The 17,479-nt window shown below is 45.0% G+C and overlaps 1 protein-coding gene across 1 annotated transcript in view; it reads left to right on the forward strand.

Annotated features, from left to right (window-relative positions):
• ADGRA3 (adhesion G protein-coupled receptor A3) overlaps nt 1–17,479 on the forward strand; it is a 375,408-nt gene that overhangs the window by 138,999 nt on the left and 218,930 nt on the right. The window contains exon 7 of the mRNA XM_086964033.1: nt 5,839–6,052. Coding sequence (XP_086820159.1) covers nt 5,839–6,052 — 214 coding nt within the window. The remainder of the gene's footprint in view (nt 1–5,838; nt 6,053–17,479) is intronic.

Genomic DNA, 17,479 nt, shown 5'->3' on the forward strand with positions numbered 1-17,479 from the left:
TTGACTACTCCGACGACCATCTCGTCGACGACGTCTGCGTTGTCGACAGCGATTACGATGACGACTCCGTCGACGGTGAGTGTTGGAACTTCGTCAACATCTACGTAGGCGATGATTCCGTTGACGACTCCGTCGACGATTCTGTTGGTGATTCCATCGACGATCCCATAGTTGACGAGCAAGTCATCGACTGTGACAGTTTTTGAATCTCCAACGATGACGAAAACTTCAACCTTCATCTCTATTAAGTCATTTACACCGTCGACGGGCAAAAAAGCTGAATTTTCAACACCTAAAATTTCTCCACTTCTGCCATCCACAATTCTAGATTGCCAAGAATCTGAGGATGAAGGTCCTTATGGATTAGCCTATAGCCCCTCTCAGCTACACATTAAAAGTCAGGAATCAGAAGATGATGATTTTCAGGAAGTTCAGGAGCAATTTTCTTTCAAAGATCGACCAGTACAAGGTTCAAAACAATATGAATTATTCCATCAGGCATATAATTATGAAGAGGTGGAATAAGTGAGTCCTAATATTCAGGAAGAGGCTATGTCGGTGCCTTTATACTTAATCTCTGATTTGAGGCACATGATTGATAGTTATTATCGCCTTTTTCCGGAGGATAACGCATCAGCCTCCACTCCTGCTAGTATTCCTCAACCTGTAGCTGAAACACCAGTGGTTCAATCTCCGCCTCCAGTGCAAAGAATAGACACTCCGAAAATAATAACTATTAGGGATGACCTAATGGAGAGTGATCATGAAGACCAAGCAGAAGGAGAGATTCCCCATGATGACATAGTTGGGGATGAATGGGATCAATACATTGTTCCAACTTCGCCTTCGTCAACGTTACCTCAAGCGAGTTCTCCACCAGAGGATAAAGCCAGTTTCCATGACCTGATTGAAAAAGCTGCAAAGAGATTTGAACTTACAATGCCTGTAAAAGAAAGTGAATGTTTTCTTTATGATTTTAAAGAATCATCTTGAAAGTCAGTAAAAGCTATCCCGATAATACAGCATATATGGGATGAAGGACTGAAATTAATTAAAAATACGGCATCAGTTCAGCCTCAATTCCAAAAATTGAAAAGAAATACTGTGCTCCTGAGACAACCCCAGCATGCCTGATTGGACATCCTCGTCCTGAGTCAGTTGTTACACAAGCGGCGCAGAGGCGCTCCAAATATCCGGTGACTGCCTGTTTTGCTCCTCCTGATAAAGAAGGTAAAAGAATGGATAGTATAGGAAAATGCTTTGCTGTTATGGCGGCAACTTCTATCAAGGCAGCAAATGCACTGGCGCTAATCAGTAGATTCCATAGGCAGATGTGGTCGGACATCACACCAATTCTGTCCATCTCCCAGAGGACAAAAAAGAGAAAGCAACTACAATTCTTCATGATGGAGCCAGAGCAGCGTCTGAGTCAATTGATATAGCTATGGAATTGTGTCCGTAGGATTTCGACAAATGGCTGGAGAGGTGGCTCTTCGTAGGCAAGGATGGCTAAAGTCAACATCTTTTAGGCCTGAGGTCCAATCAAAAATCATGGACATGCCTTTTGATGGAGAAAGTCTGTTCGGGAAGCACATTGATGAGGCGCTTCAAGCAATAAAAGCAGACACTGACACAGCTGGAACTCTGGGGTCTGTACAACAAGGCTGCTTTCAATCTTTTCGTGGCAGAGAATCGAGAGGACAATTCCATCAACGTTACTCTTTTCAATCGAACAGGTACCAGTCTTATCATCAACAGGGGTACCGTAAGTTCTCCAACAATCAGCAGTATCGGTCCTCTAACACATCATATCAACAGCAAGGAAGGAGAAAATCTGCTGCAAGTGGAAAGGCGCAAGACTCTGGTCGAAGACACATATGTTCTTCAGGCACCACCGGCCCGTCTCATCTCAAACAGTTCCATTACCTCTCTTAATTTCTAAATTATTGGCAATCAATAATATCAGACAAATGGGTGTTAGATATCATAACACAAGGTCACACCCTGGAATTCTCACAAAAACCTCCAAATCGACCACCTACTAACAGAAATCAAAACCTTCTATATACCCTCAAAACGGAAATTTTAACTCTCATTATGAAAGGGGCAATAGAAGAAGTTCCACTAGAATAACAAGGGACAGGATTCTATTTGCACTTTTTCCTGAAAAAGAAAAAGCAGTCTACCAAATGAAGGCAGGTAATGGACCTCAGAGACCTGAACAAATACATAAAGAAAATCTCGTTCCGCATGCTGTCCTTACAGGAAATCCTCCTTTACTTAGCAAGGGAGATTACATAGTTTCTTAAGACCTCTTGGATGCATATTTCCATATCCCAATCCACAAAACACACAAACAGTATCTGTGGTTCATGGTGGCGGGACGCCATTACCAGTTCAAAGTATTGCCCTTCGGCCTCAAATCTGCCCCAAGGGTTTTCACAAAATGTATGGCACCAATCACAGCACATTTAAGGCAACAAGGTCTCCAAATTCTTCCATATCTGGACGACTGGCTGATAAAAGGCGCATCGTACCAGGAGACGCAACAGTCTCTACTAATTTGTATGGATCTTTTCCGAACATTAGGTCTTCGGATAAACAGAGAAAAGTATTCCCTTACTCAGACACAATCACTCCAAATCATCAGAGCGCTAATAAAAACTCAGGAAGCAAAAGCTTTTCCCTCGGAGGAACGCATAACAAAGATTTTAAATATGACAGCATCAATAAAATCAAAAAGATCCACTTCAATCAGGGTCTTCAAGTCTTTACTGGGAATGATGTCATCCTGAATCCTATTAGTTCCCAACTGCAGTGTTTATATGAGACCACTGCAAGAATCTCTAGACAAGCAATGGGTTCAAGCCCTAGGTTCATTCGAGGACAAACTCGTCATCAACACTCAGATCAAACATGCAAAACGTCATGGTGGGGTATCAGGAGCAACTTGACAAAGGGCCTTCTGTTCGAACCTCGATCTCCCAGTTACGTCGTGACATCAGACTGTTCATTACAGAGTAGGGGAGCGCACCTGCAAGACCTAGAGATTCAAGTTCATTGGTCACCTCGAGAGGCAAAACTGCACATCAATCTTTTGGAATTGAAAGCAGTTTTCCTGGGTCTTCAAGCCTTTCTTCCCAAAATTCGTGGCTCTTCGGTCCTGGTATGGACCGACAGTACAACAACAATGTTTTATCTTCTGAAACAGGGTGGCACGAGGTCAAAGCCCCTGTCTGCTCAAACCCAGAAAATTTGGAATGGCTTTTGCATCACAACATTACTCTACAGGTGGAACATGTTCCTAGAGTGGACAACACAAGGGCAGATTCGTTAAGCAGATCAATTGCCATTTGCCACGGGTGGGAACTGAATCAAGACCAACTTCTTCCAATATTCAACCTATGGGACAAGCCGAATTTGGACTTGTTTGTGAATCGAAGCAACAAGAAATGCAAACATTTTGCAAGCAGATTTCCACAAAAAGGATCCAGAGGAAATGCTCTACATCTTCGCTGGACAGGGATGTTCGCTTATGCATTTCAACCATTCCCTCTAATTCCGAAGATATTGAGAAAGATGAGATCAGAACCATGCCACATAATATTAATAGCCCCAGCTTGGCTGAGACAGTTTTGGTACACAGAACTTCTCCAATTGTCGGTGGAACCCAGGATACAGTTTCCGTTAATCCAGAATTTGATTACCATGAACCAAGGCAAAGTTCTTCACTCACAATTGACCTCTTTAAGATTATCAGCTTGGAACCTTATGAACATGAATTTCAGTCACTGAATATTCCTCAAGAATGTCGTGAATTACTATCGAGTTATACAGCAATGTCTACTAACAAGACATATACAGCAAAATGGAAGAGATTTTGTAACTGGTGTATTTCAAATAATGTACATCCTTTTAAGTCTTCTGCAGAGCAAATTCGCCCATATCTGCTTCAGCTAGCCAGATCTGGACTTTCTCATACTCCAATAAAAGTAAATTTAGCAGCAATCTCCAGATACCGCAGATCTCCAGACTGTACGTCACTTTGGTCTCAAAGGATAATTAAAAATTCCTAAAAGGTTTACTCAGGAAATTTCCGCAATTAAACATCCACCGCCTCCTTGGCAGCTCAACACGGTCTTGTCGCAGCTCATGAGAGATCCTTTCGAATGAATTCACAAAGCTGGGTTGCAATTTATTTCATGGAAAGTAGCCTTACTTTTTGCTCTCACAGCAGCAAGGAGAGTCGGCGAGATCCAAGACTTCTCCATTCTGGATCCATGCCTACAGTTCAGATCAGATAAGGTAATTCTCAGAACAAATCCGAAGGTTATCCCTAAAATTCCTTCATCTTTTCATCTCAATGAAACTGTGATCCTGCCTTCATATTTCAAGAACCCTTCCACCACAGCAGAAAAGTCTCTGCACACTTTGGACATTGGGAGATGTCTAAAATTTTACGTAGAGAAGACAGTCGTTGCGTAAATCAAATCAATTGTTCATAGCTCATTCAGGACCAAGGAAAGGTTTAGCTCTCTCAAGAACCTCCATTTCTAAATGGATTGCATCCGCCATAGTCTTCTGTTGTGAAAAAGCGGGAATGCCCTTGTGCACAATAGCGCGTGCTCATTCTACTCGAAGATGGCAACTTCAACAGCATTACTGGCAGGCGTCTCAATCCCAGACATTTGCAGAGCTGCAACTTGGTCAAATGTGCATACATTTACCAGACATTCTTGTCTGGACACAGAGTTGAAAGCAGATTCAGCAGTGGGTGAAGCAGTTCTGCGGCACCTGTTTCACTAAGGTACTTGTTTTCTCACTTTACAATGCATTGATTATGTAACTGTGTGTATAGATAGATATTTTCAATTGTAAAAAGCTGTTGCAAAATTCTTAAGTCCTTTCTTTAAAAAAAAAAAAAAGAATAGAGACACCGCAGAGCCCTGCGACAAAGGGGTCTAGACTAGAAACGCCTATTGGAAAAAGGTCTGCTGTCTATTCTGATACAGGCAAATGAATCTATGAAAGATTCAATACTGGAGAAAAAACGAGTTACTTACCTGTACACTATGGTTCTCCAGTATTGTCTTTAATAGATTCACATGGGCCCCCGCCCACCTCCCCGTTTCTTCTGAGGTAGACCGCCTTTATCTCTGGTTTCTTCCGTAGCTCACTCTTGGGCTGTTGTAAATCTGAGGTATGGTGGCTATGCTGGGGATGGTGTATCTTGGGGCTGGCAGCTGATTGGCTGTGGTTTGGACCACATAATGAGGAGAGGTTGCCTAATGTTATGTTCCTCTATGGTTTCTAGGCAGTTTTTTCTTCTACTGCTATGGTTAATCTTTTTACCGGGAGACTCCCACCATGATGATGGGAAAGATACAATCATGTGAATCCATGGAAGATAATACTGGAGAACCATAGTGTACAGGTAAGTAACTCGTTTTTTATTTAGAGAACAACAACATATTTCAAATAAAAAGGTATTGATGGCCAACTATTTGAAGTTGAAGATTTTAAAAAGCTTTACATTCTTAGGCTGATACATGCTATGTCATTGCTTAACTGCTGTGCTAGCATAGTGATTGTGAAGCACTCCACTACCCAGTGGTAAATCACCATTATACAGGTTTTACAAATATGGAAGTACGTTCGTGTGCAGCAAATGTGAATACAAGATATTTTAAATAGGTTTAAATAAACATCCCCTTAATAGTTTTAAGTAATTTTGGAAATCTTATTTTTAAGTTATATCCCCACTGGACACGTTTGTAGAGCAATTTCTTTGTATATTATTACAAAACACATTGACAAACGTAATTGCTTTATTTTCAGATCCGCCTCTTGAGTTGCCCTCTTTCTACATGACCCCTTCACATCGTCAAGTTGTTTTTGAAGGAGACAGCTTACCTTTTCAGTGCATGGCTTCATACATTGATCAGGACATGCAGGTGCTGTGGTATCAGGATGGCAAGATAGTGGAGACGGATGAATCATTGGGCATTGTTGTGGAGAAGAACATGATACACAATTGCTCATTGATTGCCAGGTAATATGTAGTCGATGTGCAGAGGACGTTTTTTTAGATTTAAATATTTAATCTCTGTTTTTTAAGTTCTCTTGCATATTCGGCTGTTAAATGCCAAACACTGAGAATCCTTGACTCAAAAATATGTTTCCTTCTAAAAAAATAAAAAGTGAAGACAACTCTTTGCTTTGCGGCCTCTGGAAATCCCTTGTAGTTTGTCATGCACCCTTCTGCAGTCTGCAGACAAACAATCTGTTCAGCAGCAGACAAAATTTCTGTCCCTTCCGGTCTCTGGTCTCTATCCATTCTTCTCAGGCGAGTTCCACGCTCATGACGAGCTGGGCTCGTCATGGTGTAGCCTCCTCGTACACTGATGACGAGCCCAGCTCGTCATAAAACAAGTAAAATAGCAATTCCCAGCACAGGAGGGAAATTGCCTTGGAGTTAAGAGTTGTTTTTTTTCTTTCTTTTAACAAATAGCCTTTCTTGTAAAATATTTCTGTTGGTGATTTATGGCACTCGTATAACGCTGAAGTATGTTGAAAAGCTATCTCAGTTCAATCAAATGTTAGTCATTGTCCTTTCATTCTTATTTAAAATGTGCCCGTGTATTCACATCCGGCAGCAGTCCTGGAATTTATCTTGTGGATCATTTGACCTTATGATCAAGTAAAGTTATGCTCAGAATAGTGATTGTTTTTTAGCCTTTTTGTATATAATTATACAGTTTTAAATTGGTCAATAGATTATTCCCCCTTCTCCCGCCCCCCACCCCTCTCTCCCCATTTACGATGGAAAAGTGCTCTTCGGGTACAGGTGTCGCAGTGCCTAGTTGGATTATTGTAGTGGCCTTTACTACAGCATTCTCACAGCTTTCTTACTTTTAGCCAGCAGAGGGAATGTTTTAGATGCACGTAATGCACTTACACTGCCACCGTGTTACTGACTGAATACATTGTAAAGGTCTTATGCCAAAATCTTCACAGTAAGGAGCTGGTCATTTCTTTTTGATCCAGGCCCCAGCGACTAGTTTCTTTGGCTGAGCAGTTTTTTTTGACCAGCTACAAGAAACTTAATCTGATGTGGTCGGCTGTCACTCAGTCAGGTATGGAGAAAAGATGTTTCATATTTTGTATGGCAGACGTTGGTGGATTGCAGGCTAGTTAAACTGCGTTCATTATAAATGTTATTAATACAAAATTTCGACACAATTCATTTGGATGTGTAGCCTACTGTACAGGAGATATTTTCCCAGCACAGTATCCTCCACCTAATACTTGATGGCACCATCATCAATTTGCAATAGAAAATATTTGCTTTTCTAATAAGTACTAATGTAACAGATGCCTCCTCTGTTGAATATCTCCAGGTTTCAAACTGGATCGAGAAACTTTCATAGCTCTCCTACACCGCTATGGGGCGCTGGCTCCATCTCAGTGGTAATAATAACACCACTGTGAGGTCATTGAACCCATTAATCACCCTCCCTGGTGCGATGTGTGTCCGTTACCTTATTCCCATGACCACTATCATCAGTTTTTTTTGTCAAGTACAGTCACCTAATTTCTTAGCAAATGTATAACTCTGTCATTGGGAAGCATATTCTCTGCCTCAGAATGGAAAGGACAACCGGAATGTGGCAAGTTCATGAGGATACCGGAGTGGGTTAATTATTGTATTCTTCTGGCTGATAAGAACACTGTATTGTATTGTTGCTTTTTTCATAGCACTTCATATTTCTGAAGAGGCGCTGAAGCACATTTGTGCACATATAGCACGGTTCTCTATGAACATGCTTGGATGGTAGAGTGTTGAGTTCTGGAGTGACCTAAGAGGGCAGTTTTGGAATGTCCTGCATGATTATCGGAGATTGCAGCCTTCGTTAAGTGTTTCAGTGTATGGAAGCAGATGCCCACATTATGCCATTGCAGATGTGTAGATGTTATATTTGTGGAGTGGAGCATTGGAAACTATGGTTTGGCTGTGCATCTAGTTGTGACTACCATTCTGGAGTAGTGAGTGGTCCTGGCTCGTGTAGGTATGATTCTTACTTTCGTGTCATCCTTTGACCTTGATCACCAGTCTAGGTATTACCAAGACTTTACCTTCCTGCATGCTAGGCAGTTGCCTATCTTTGCCGAGAGAGATTTAGAAAGTTATGCTGCCTGTATAAACCTGGAGGTTCGGTGGATATTTCTTTTATATGGGGGAGGGGGTTAAGTGAAGTGCTAGTCTAGAGAGGAGGTTTCTCCTCTGTGAGTATCTTCTCAGTTTTACTTGTAAGAAAGGTTGGTTCCTTGATTTGATGCGGACCTGTAGCAAAAGGTGTACTAATTGCCTTACTTTCTTATTTTGGGTTCATTGCAGTTTTCCGAGCAGAGCCTCAAGGAACCGCTATTCAGGTTTGATGAGATGAGACATGGCAAGGGAGATGATCATCTAGAGCTTTGGATGGAATTATAGATGAAGGAAAAATGAGTGGAAGAGTTTTCATGTTGTAGAATGCCCTTTTTATGACTTGACTTGGTATCCAAGACCTAGATAGGTTCTATTTGATGTTCACGATCAGGTTCCTGACGTCAGATGTTTGTAGACTGATAGTTACCCCATTTTGTGTAAGCTAGGTTCTCTTTTTTGAATGAATTAGGTTTGTGATTCCTCAACATTTACTGGTTAACCGCTCTGAATGAATGGTCTATCCTGATGTGTAGGTGCTTTGAGTTGTCCAGCTTTAGCATGATCTGAGTGTCATCTGTGTAACTGTAGCAGGTTAGGCTGATATACTTGATGCTGTTAGACAGGGTCTGAGTTAGCACTTCAGGGGAGGTGTGAGATGCTCATGCTTTATGCAATGCTGGAGCCCATGATGAGAACCGCTGATATATTCAGGGGCACTAAGAAAATGCTGGGTCTGTTGGAGGAGGCTACCCTGTTAAGGATAGCGGCTTGCACTGAAGCAAGAAGACTTAACAAGGGAGTTTGAGATTTTACCCTCCCAAGTATTGCAGTTGGCAGTGTGTTTAATACATGGATTCGTGATTCACACTGCAGTACCTGTAAGCATGTTGCGTCATTTTCTGTCAGTTGATGATGGGTTACAGGAGACGCTCATGGTAAGTATCCGTTGGACCGCATCAGCCCTGTGTATTCCAATCATTTAAGACTTGGGAGCCGGAAATCTATTATTCTTTTGAACAGTTCAAAGAGAACCGCTTTGGATTGCAAAGCCTGATCATGTGTGTCTCACATGGGCGCCATTAGTGACCTAATGGCAGAGCAATAGGTGACAGACTTTTATTACTTAAAGCAAGCAGAGGAAACACACAGAATTGGCAGCTCCATGGTGGTTCAGTAGTTGTAGGACCCTTTTAGACGCTTCCACCTGTCATCAAAGACTCAGCAGAGTCGCTGTGTTGTAAACTTTGTCACACGAGGCAGCAGTACAGGAGGCCCACAGGAAATCCTGGTTATCTTCCCCTCTGCCAGGTCACCCCTGATATATCAACATTTGATAAACCACAGCACACCCCACCTCTTGTTAAGAATCCCAGCTAAATGACCTCAAGACATACCTTAAGAAAGTTATAATTAATAAAGAGGACTCTTAAGCAGCTATTGTATAAAAACATCTGCAGGACATCCAAACACAATAGATCTATTAGACAAAGGGAAGTGTTGGGGGTACCAGAAACACAAGTGAACTGCTGATAATACATCGTTCTGTAGTGTTGGATTGCTCGAAATATGCAAAAAGCAGAAAAAATATGATTACAAATACAAATATAACTATCACTGGAAGAGATTCTTTTTATTGATACAACTAAATAGTCACTAATCGGGTAGTTCAACTGCTGTTATTGTATTGAGGTTTAATGGTGCCACAGAAGGTTGTAATACGCAACGGAAAATCATCCTGTAGGCTATAAATAGATACATGGATATTGGACATAGGTAATCTGGCATTGTGGATGAATATTTTAAACTAAAGGGTAAAATAGATCTGTTCAACTATATATGGCACACATTGCTAGACATTTGTGATTATAAGACTGTTCCCAGTATTAGCCAATTGTAGCTAGCCGTGAGTTTTTATTAAACCTTGTCTATGATTCATCCCTTCCTTTATGCTCAAAGATGTAAATGGTTGGCTTTTCCAATGTTCTAAATATTATACTGTGTTCGTGCATCATCATTGGAATTATATGTAACCATTCTTTACCTAATCATTTAGTGCAGCATTTTACGAGGAACTTTAAAGTTTACAGCTTCATAATATTTCCCAAAACTGATCAACTACAGGAAACAATCTCGATGTTGATTGAATTAGAAAATAGCAAATAGTCATTTTAAGAGTACCTTCGGCTACATTCAAAAAAAGAATTGCCAGATGCCTTTTCAGTTTGACAAGACTTTTTTCTTCTTCTTGTTTTTCTTGCAATTGCATCTCTGGTAATTTTCGGCCCCTGAATAATTTTATAGATAGCTTTTCGATCCTAATTTGATTTAGAACTCCCATTTTACTCATTAAAACGTCATGCTGCAGTGTAGTGCTTGGCTCAAAAGTGAGAAATAAAATGTTTCGTGTTAGGACTTCAAATATTGAGCGATAACCTGTGAAGCACCAGAGAACATACCATTTTGGAGTGTCCCCAAAAAACAAAGACAAATGATTATCATCAGTATTGGATAGCATTGTCTCATCGGAACCACTGATTTTCACTTTTGACAGATTGGCAGGTTACATTCACAGTACAGCAGTATTACACTTTGAAAGGTTAGTCAAGGTTAGTTAAAAATGAAAGTCCCAGAATCCAGTTGTTGGGTGCTGGTGTGAGGGTGGACTACGCACCTCATCCTCTCCTGTCGGAGGACTCTTCCAACATTTCTGTCTGCGCTGGGAGGCGCTCGATTTTAACTCCGACGGGCTCCTGCAGTGCGGGGGCTTGAAGCCAGTTGTTGTGTGCTGGTGCGACTACATGTCCCGGCCTCTCCTGTGGTACGAAGCCACCAACGTTGCTGTCTGCACCGGGAGGCGTTCTATTTTAACCCAGAATGGCTCCTGCAGGGCCTGTTTTCGTCTGTCATCCAATGGAAGAGACTGGGCTGGTCCTACTCTCTTTCACGCTTTGACCACAAAATCAACCAATGTAAGTCTGGTTTTTAAAAATGTTTTTTTTTTTTTCTTGGGGACTTATTGGCTATTTTGTTGATGTTTTAAATCCTCACCTTTTACAAGTATGGGCAAATGCAAGGCAGGTGATCCTGCGAAAATTGAAATACACACCAAAAAAACACTAGACCTGGGAAAGCTCTGAGCCCTCTTTATCAGACTCAATACATTTGCTGACATTGATGCACTAATAGAAGAATTGGGGTTGCTCATGACCACAATTGAGAAAAATGTAAAGGGTAAATTACCAAAAGTTCCCGCCATGTTTAAAAGGTCCAAAATACCCTACTCCCCTGATGTCACAAGTATCACAGGAAACACAATTGCGGTATATTCTGACCACTTGGATCCAATAGAGCAAGTCCCATCCAGTTCTACAGAAACTTGTAGTCCTGAACTGGTCGGTATGGCCCCATGTCCTCTATACCTTAAAATAAACATAGTTCCCAATGTGAAATGAAATGAAAACAAATTTATATAGCGCTACTAAGCCCAATGGGCGTCAAGGCGCCTAACCAAAAAGAAACTAGCTATAGCAAATATGCTCTCATTGTGGGTAGGCCTTGATAAAACACCAAGTTTTGAGCGCTTTTTTGAAAAGGGACAGGGATGGTTGGGCCTTAATCTCCAGAGGGAGAGAGTTCCACAGCCTAGGAGCAACGATGGAGAATGCTCAACTGCCCCAACGGACCTTCTTAGCACGGGGAACCACAAGCAGATTCATCTCCGATGATCTGAGGGTTCTACTAGGCATGTAGCGAATTAGCAGGGCACCTAGAGGGTCCAAAGGACCATCTGCAAGAGCTCTATAGGCCAAGCACAAGATCTTAAAGGAGATCCTCAGTTGTATAGGGAGCCAGTGCAGGCTCTTTCTGGCCATTGTGGCAGAGGATGCATTAGGAAGAGCCAAGACAAATCGAGCAGCTGCGTTCTGTACGACCTGAAGGCGTTGAATGAGTCCCTTGTTGGAGTCTGCATAAAGTGCGCTACAGTAATCCAACCTGGAACCCACTAATGCAACTACCGTCTGTTTACTTGCTAGAGGAGAAAGATAGTGCAAGATTCTTTTGAGGATTGTAATGACCCCCCCAACAAGTGGCCACTGTTCAATTGACCTGTAGAATCATGGACAATGATGTGTCAAATATTATGGCAAAGGTTTCTGGCTGATTGGGAAGGAGATGGACAAGTTCCCAAAGCTGAAGCCCACCACTCACTAGACCAAACATCCTGGTCCTTGCCAAAGACCAGAATCTCTGTTTTATCACCATTCAACTTTAGGGAGTTCTGGATCATCCAGTCCGAGACTGTCTGCATACAGGTCCTAAAGCTGTGCTTTAGGACCTTGGACCTAGGAACAATTGTGCCTTGTCACAATTGTTTTGACCCTTTACAATCTATCGGCTCGAACGAATGAACTCACACAATGTCACTGTACCCGAAAGAAAACAAGTCTAGTCTACTGAAATGGTACATGATGCCCATGGGGGAACATTTAGTATTGAAACTCTGGACTGCAAATTGGACCATCTTAAAAGTGTAATCTTTACTAGCATTTAGCGAAGACTTGCTTTTGCTGCCAGGACAATATGTGTAATAAAGGTACTGCTCAGCCTTCTGTGAAAGTTCACCAAGGCAATGCCTTGAATTCAACAACTAGTGAGGGAATCAAATTTGCACATAAGTCAGTGAACACTAGAAATTGCAATAAGATATCCTGGGACAGTGGTTGGTCCTGAAAGACCACAAAAAGAATCTCCAAATTAAATCCTTTTGTGGGCCTCCTCTGGGATCTCATATGCAGCATATGCTAAACTATTCGAAACGCCCAACCACCAAATCACCGCCAGCTGATATCCCGAAGGTCCAGAGGATCCATCATAGTGAAAGTCGCTCACATCCAGGAGATAATAATATAAGACCACCAATCTCTTTTTCATTAAGAAGCCATCCTACAAAAGGCTATTTCAATATGCTCCAAGAGCCCCCAGTCACTTCCACCAGACGATCATTTTGCCTGTTCTTAGTTCCGAAATTGAAATCGAAATCTTTCGAAGACACAGAAGTCTTAAATAATAAAGTGACCCACTGGCTTAGGGTGGAGCAAACCTGTCTTTCATTAGTCCGATCAAACATTGTGCATGCAAAAAGATGTACTCTTAATCTATCCTCCCATGATTAAATACATGTGTTTTTTGTGTTCAAATCAAATTGTTTAGAATCTGATTAACTTTGAATCGTGCACTTGTCATCTTACAGGGGTCAAACTGTGGGGAATAAGGCTGAAAGCATCCCCCCATTCGTTGTTGTAACAAGAGAAGTTACTAGGAATGTGCCCGGCCCTCTCCCCCACGGTACCATAACCCCTTTGCCTATTACCACATCTAACCTGGAGGAAATTGACTGACTAACAAAAAAATCTGGACTGAATCCTTGTTTGTCCTACGAGAATATATTTTGTGAAGTAACCAATGCAAACTCTAAGGTGCCTAATAATGGTAACTGTATTCCATCCATAAACAATGTAGCGGGTCTGGCCTCAAAGTTGTCTTATCCAAATTTCGTGTTGCTCTTTGAAGAACTCGACATTTGCATGCTCCAAGAAACCTGGGCCACAGAAAAAGTGTTTATAGATGGATTTACCAACTTAAGTGTAGAAGCAAAGCCTGCAGAGCGATTTGGGAGAACAATCAGGGTCCTTGTGATTTGAGTTTGAAATGGATGTACCTGCTTACTTACATTAATGGACATAGATTGCCCTGAATTAATGAGGATTATTGCCTTTTTGCAACAGGTCTCAGTTTGGATTTTTTATAAAACATGTACATCAGGAAGAGCTACGTTAGTGATAGATTCCTTACCTTATAATAATCCCCCGGGCGTCAGACTGGATCTGGAAAGTTTTTCTTAGCAGTACCCCTGCGCGTCGGTAGGTGGTATTGTGCGACTTCGTGTCCGTCACTGGCGTGATGAGCGCCGATATGACGTCACAGAGGCTACTTAGTCACCACCCATGCGCGCTGATGTCCGTTCTTTCTTTTTCCACGCCAAAAGCGAAGATCCGGATTGAGCACGTACCTCAGTCATTTTTTAGACTATTGTCTCCCCCTCTTGTCTCCTGGTGCACGTAGGGATGCCCGGCTTTAAGTCTTGTGGGTCGTGCCGCCGTAACATGTCGGTGGCGGACCCCACGATGTGTGCCTCTTCTGCTTGGAGACCGACCATGACTCCCAGGACTGTCGAGACTGTCGAGCCATGGCCCGAAGGCCTTGCAGGAGCGGCGCCGGAAGATGCTGGAGGTCCGGCACTCCTCTCACCGCCACTCCGGGTCTAGGGGCCATTAGCGGGACTTCTTGCAGGACTGGAACAGTCGCTCCTCGGACTCTAGTCTTCGCCTTCAAATTCCTGTAAGCGACACCATAAAAAGTAGTCAAAGAAGCGTGTTCGCTCTCCGAAGTCCCTCCGTCACTCCCCGGAGGCGGACGAAGGGGACAGGGGCTCCGCCCCTGCGGTTCCTCTGGAGCCGGGGAGTCCCACGTACTACACGCTATACCCGGGTCCGTCGGCGACTCCTGAGCAGATGCAAGAGTTTCTGGGTGCCATAGACTACCTTTTTAGGCCAGGGGCTCCCGCCGGCGCGCCTTGAGGCCCGTGGTCTAGTGTCCAGATCCTGTTGGCCCTGCGGCTTTGCAACACTGGCGCCACAGGATCCTGCGCCTCCGGCCCCGGCGCCACAAGGTGCAGCGCCGCTGGCTCCGGCCCCAGCGCCGCCCTTGGCTCCGCCCCAATGCGCCGCACTGGGTGCCGTTTATCCCACCCCTGTCCTGGTTCTCGGACCATTTCGTTCCGACCTGGGATCTGCATTGGGATATGGCTCCGGCTCGGCCCCGACGGCACGATTCCCGACGTCTCTTGCCTCCTCTCTGGCTCCGGCCCTGCTGCCACAGCCGGTTCCCTCTATTCCAAAGCCAGACGAGGACTGGGACGGCTCAGAGGACCCCCCCTTGCCCGGCAATGTAACTCCGGGCAGGATTGGGTGGACGACCTTCAAGATGCGGGCGAGCTTGAGGTTTCTTCCGGCACAGGGTTTGCCTCTCCTCCGCCTACTATGGAGGAGGGCGCTTCCTATACAATGGTGCCTAGTCAGGCTGCGGAGGCTCTCCATCTCGACTCCCTATGGTGTCCCTTAAGACCAACCTCCTTACGGAGGTACTCCAGACGGAGTGTACGTCGTCGGAGCTGAGGCTGCCTTTCAATGAGGCTCTCACCGAAGTCCTCTTGGGCACTTGGTTGCGACCGACCTCGGGGGCGCCGGTCGATAAAAATGTTGCCAGGCGTCATCACCCGGCACCTGGTGACCCTGCCTTCTTGAGAACTCACCCCACGCCTGAGAGCCTGGTCATTCAGGCCTCGACGTCTGAGTGCCTTTCCCACAGCTCCGCCAGAAAAGGACTCTAAAAGGCTAGACCAATTCTGCAAGAGGCTGTTCTCCTCCGCCAGCTTGGGGTTGCGGTCGGTTAACACTGCCTGCGTATTGGGCCGTTACTCCCACGCTGTGTGGATTCAGTAGCTGAGGTCTTGCGCAGCGTTCTGAGGAGGTCTAGGCTGTCCTTTCCCAAGCGATTGCGGAAGGCAAGGATGCAGCAAAGTTTGCCATCAGGTGTGGCTTGGACACCGCTGATTCGTTGGGCAGGGCAATTTCCACGACTGTGGCGTTGCGGCGCCATGCCTGGTTGCGTTCCACTGTGTTCTCACCTGATGTCTAGAGCTCGCTCATGGACATGCCCTTTGATGGCTCCCGCCTCTTTGACGATAAGGCAGACAATGCCCTGGAGCATTTTAAAGACTCTCGGCCATGGCCAAGTCTTTGGGTCTTTCCACAATGAACTCGGCCACGCCTGTGTTTCGTTCCTTTCATGGCCAGGGCAGGGACATCCAGGCACGCTCTTCCGGCAAGCCTGTGCAGAACCAGCATCAACACGGCATTGGATTCCGTAAAGGCGGGTCTGGTAACCAGTGTGTATGTCAATCCACTTCCACCCCCCTGCTTCCATCTCTAAGCCTTCCTAATCCGGGCTTCAGGGAGCACCCCATGCCGGTGGGTGGCAGGATCCGCCACCACTGGCGCGAAAGTACATCGGACAAATGGGTGCTGCAGATCATCGGCCACAGTTACGCACTCCCCTTTCTGTCCTCCCCTCCGGCCATGCTGCCCCGGCACCACCGCATGTCGGGGGATCATTTGGCTCTTCTCCATCAGGAAGTCTCAGCCCTCCTGGCCAAGGGGGCCATCGAGCACGTTCCTGGGCCAGAAGTAGGACGTGGTTGTTATTCCCACTACTTTCTGGTCCCCTAGAAGGACAAGGATGGCCTGCGCCCCATCTTGGACCTCCAGGAGGTCAATCTCTTCCTCCGGAAGGATAAGTTCAAGATGCTGACTCTGGCCAAGTCCCTGGCTGCCCTGGACCGTGAAAACTGATGGTGGCTTTGGACTTGCAGGATGCCTATTTTCACATCACTGTCCTGCCGGACCACTGGCGCTACCTGCGGTTCATGGTAGGCCAGGAGCATTTTCATTTTGCTGTGCTCCCCTTCGGCCCTACCAGTGCCCCTCTGGTGTTCACGAAGGTGATGGTGGTGGTCGCCGCTCATCTGCGCAGGTCAGAGGTATCAGTCTTCCCCTACCTAGACGACTGTTTGTTGAAGGTGGGCTCGCCCCAGGCGGTCGTCACCCACCTTCCGACTACGGCCGACCTCCTGCACTTGCTGGGGTTCTCCATCAACTTGCCGAAGTCGCGTCTTGAGTCCCTCTCAGAAGTTCATCGGAGCAGTTCTGAATTCAATGCAGTTTCCGGCCTATTCTCCTGAGCAGCGAGTCCGGGATATCCGATCTTTCAGCCTCTATCCCGGGTTTGTCGGGATGACCCTCCGGCTACTGGGCCTGATAGCCTCCTGCATTCTGCTAATGCAACATGCCAGATGCGGCTCTGCAGTGGGACCTGAAGTTCCAGTGGGCACAGCATCATGGCGACCTGTCCGATCATGTCCAGATATCAGATGGCACTGCACGACACTTGCAGTGGTGGCTCACGAATCAGGATTGGGTCAATGGCAGATCCCTCTTCCTTCCGTCCTCAACCAGAGCACACAGTGTTGATGATGCGTCCCTCCTGGGATGGGGGCCACTTGGGGGAGGCAGAGATCAGAGGCCTCTGGTCTCCGGCGGAGTCCGGGTTCCATATCAACCTTCTGGAGCTGCGGGCGATCTGACTTGCACT

Source organism: Lissotriton vulgaris, chromosome 3_2 (genome assembly GCF_964263255.1).
Source record: "Lissotriton vulgaris chromosome 3_2, aLisVul1.2, whole genome shotgun sequence".
Taxonomy (NCBI): domain Eukaryota; kingdom Metazoa; phylum Chordata; class Amphibia; order Caudata; family Salamandridae; genus Lissotriton; species Lissotriton vulgaris.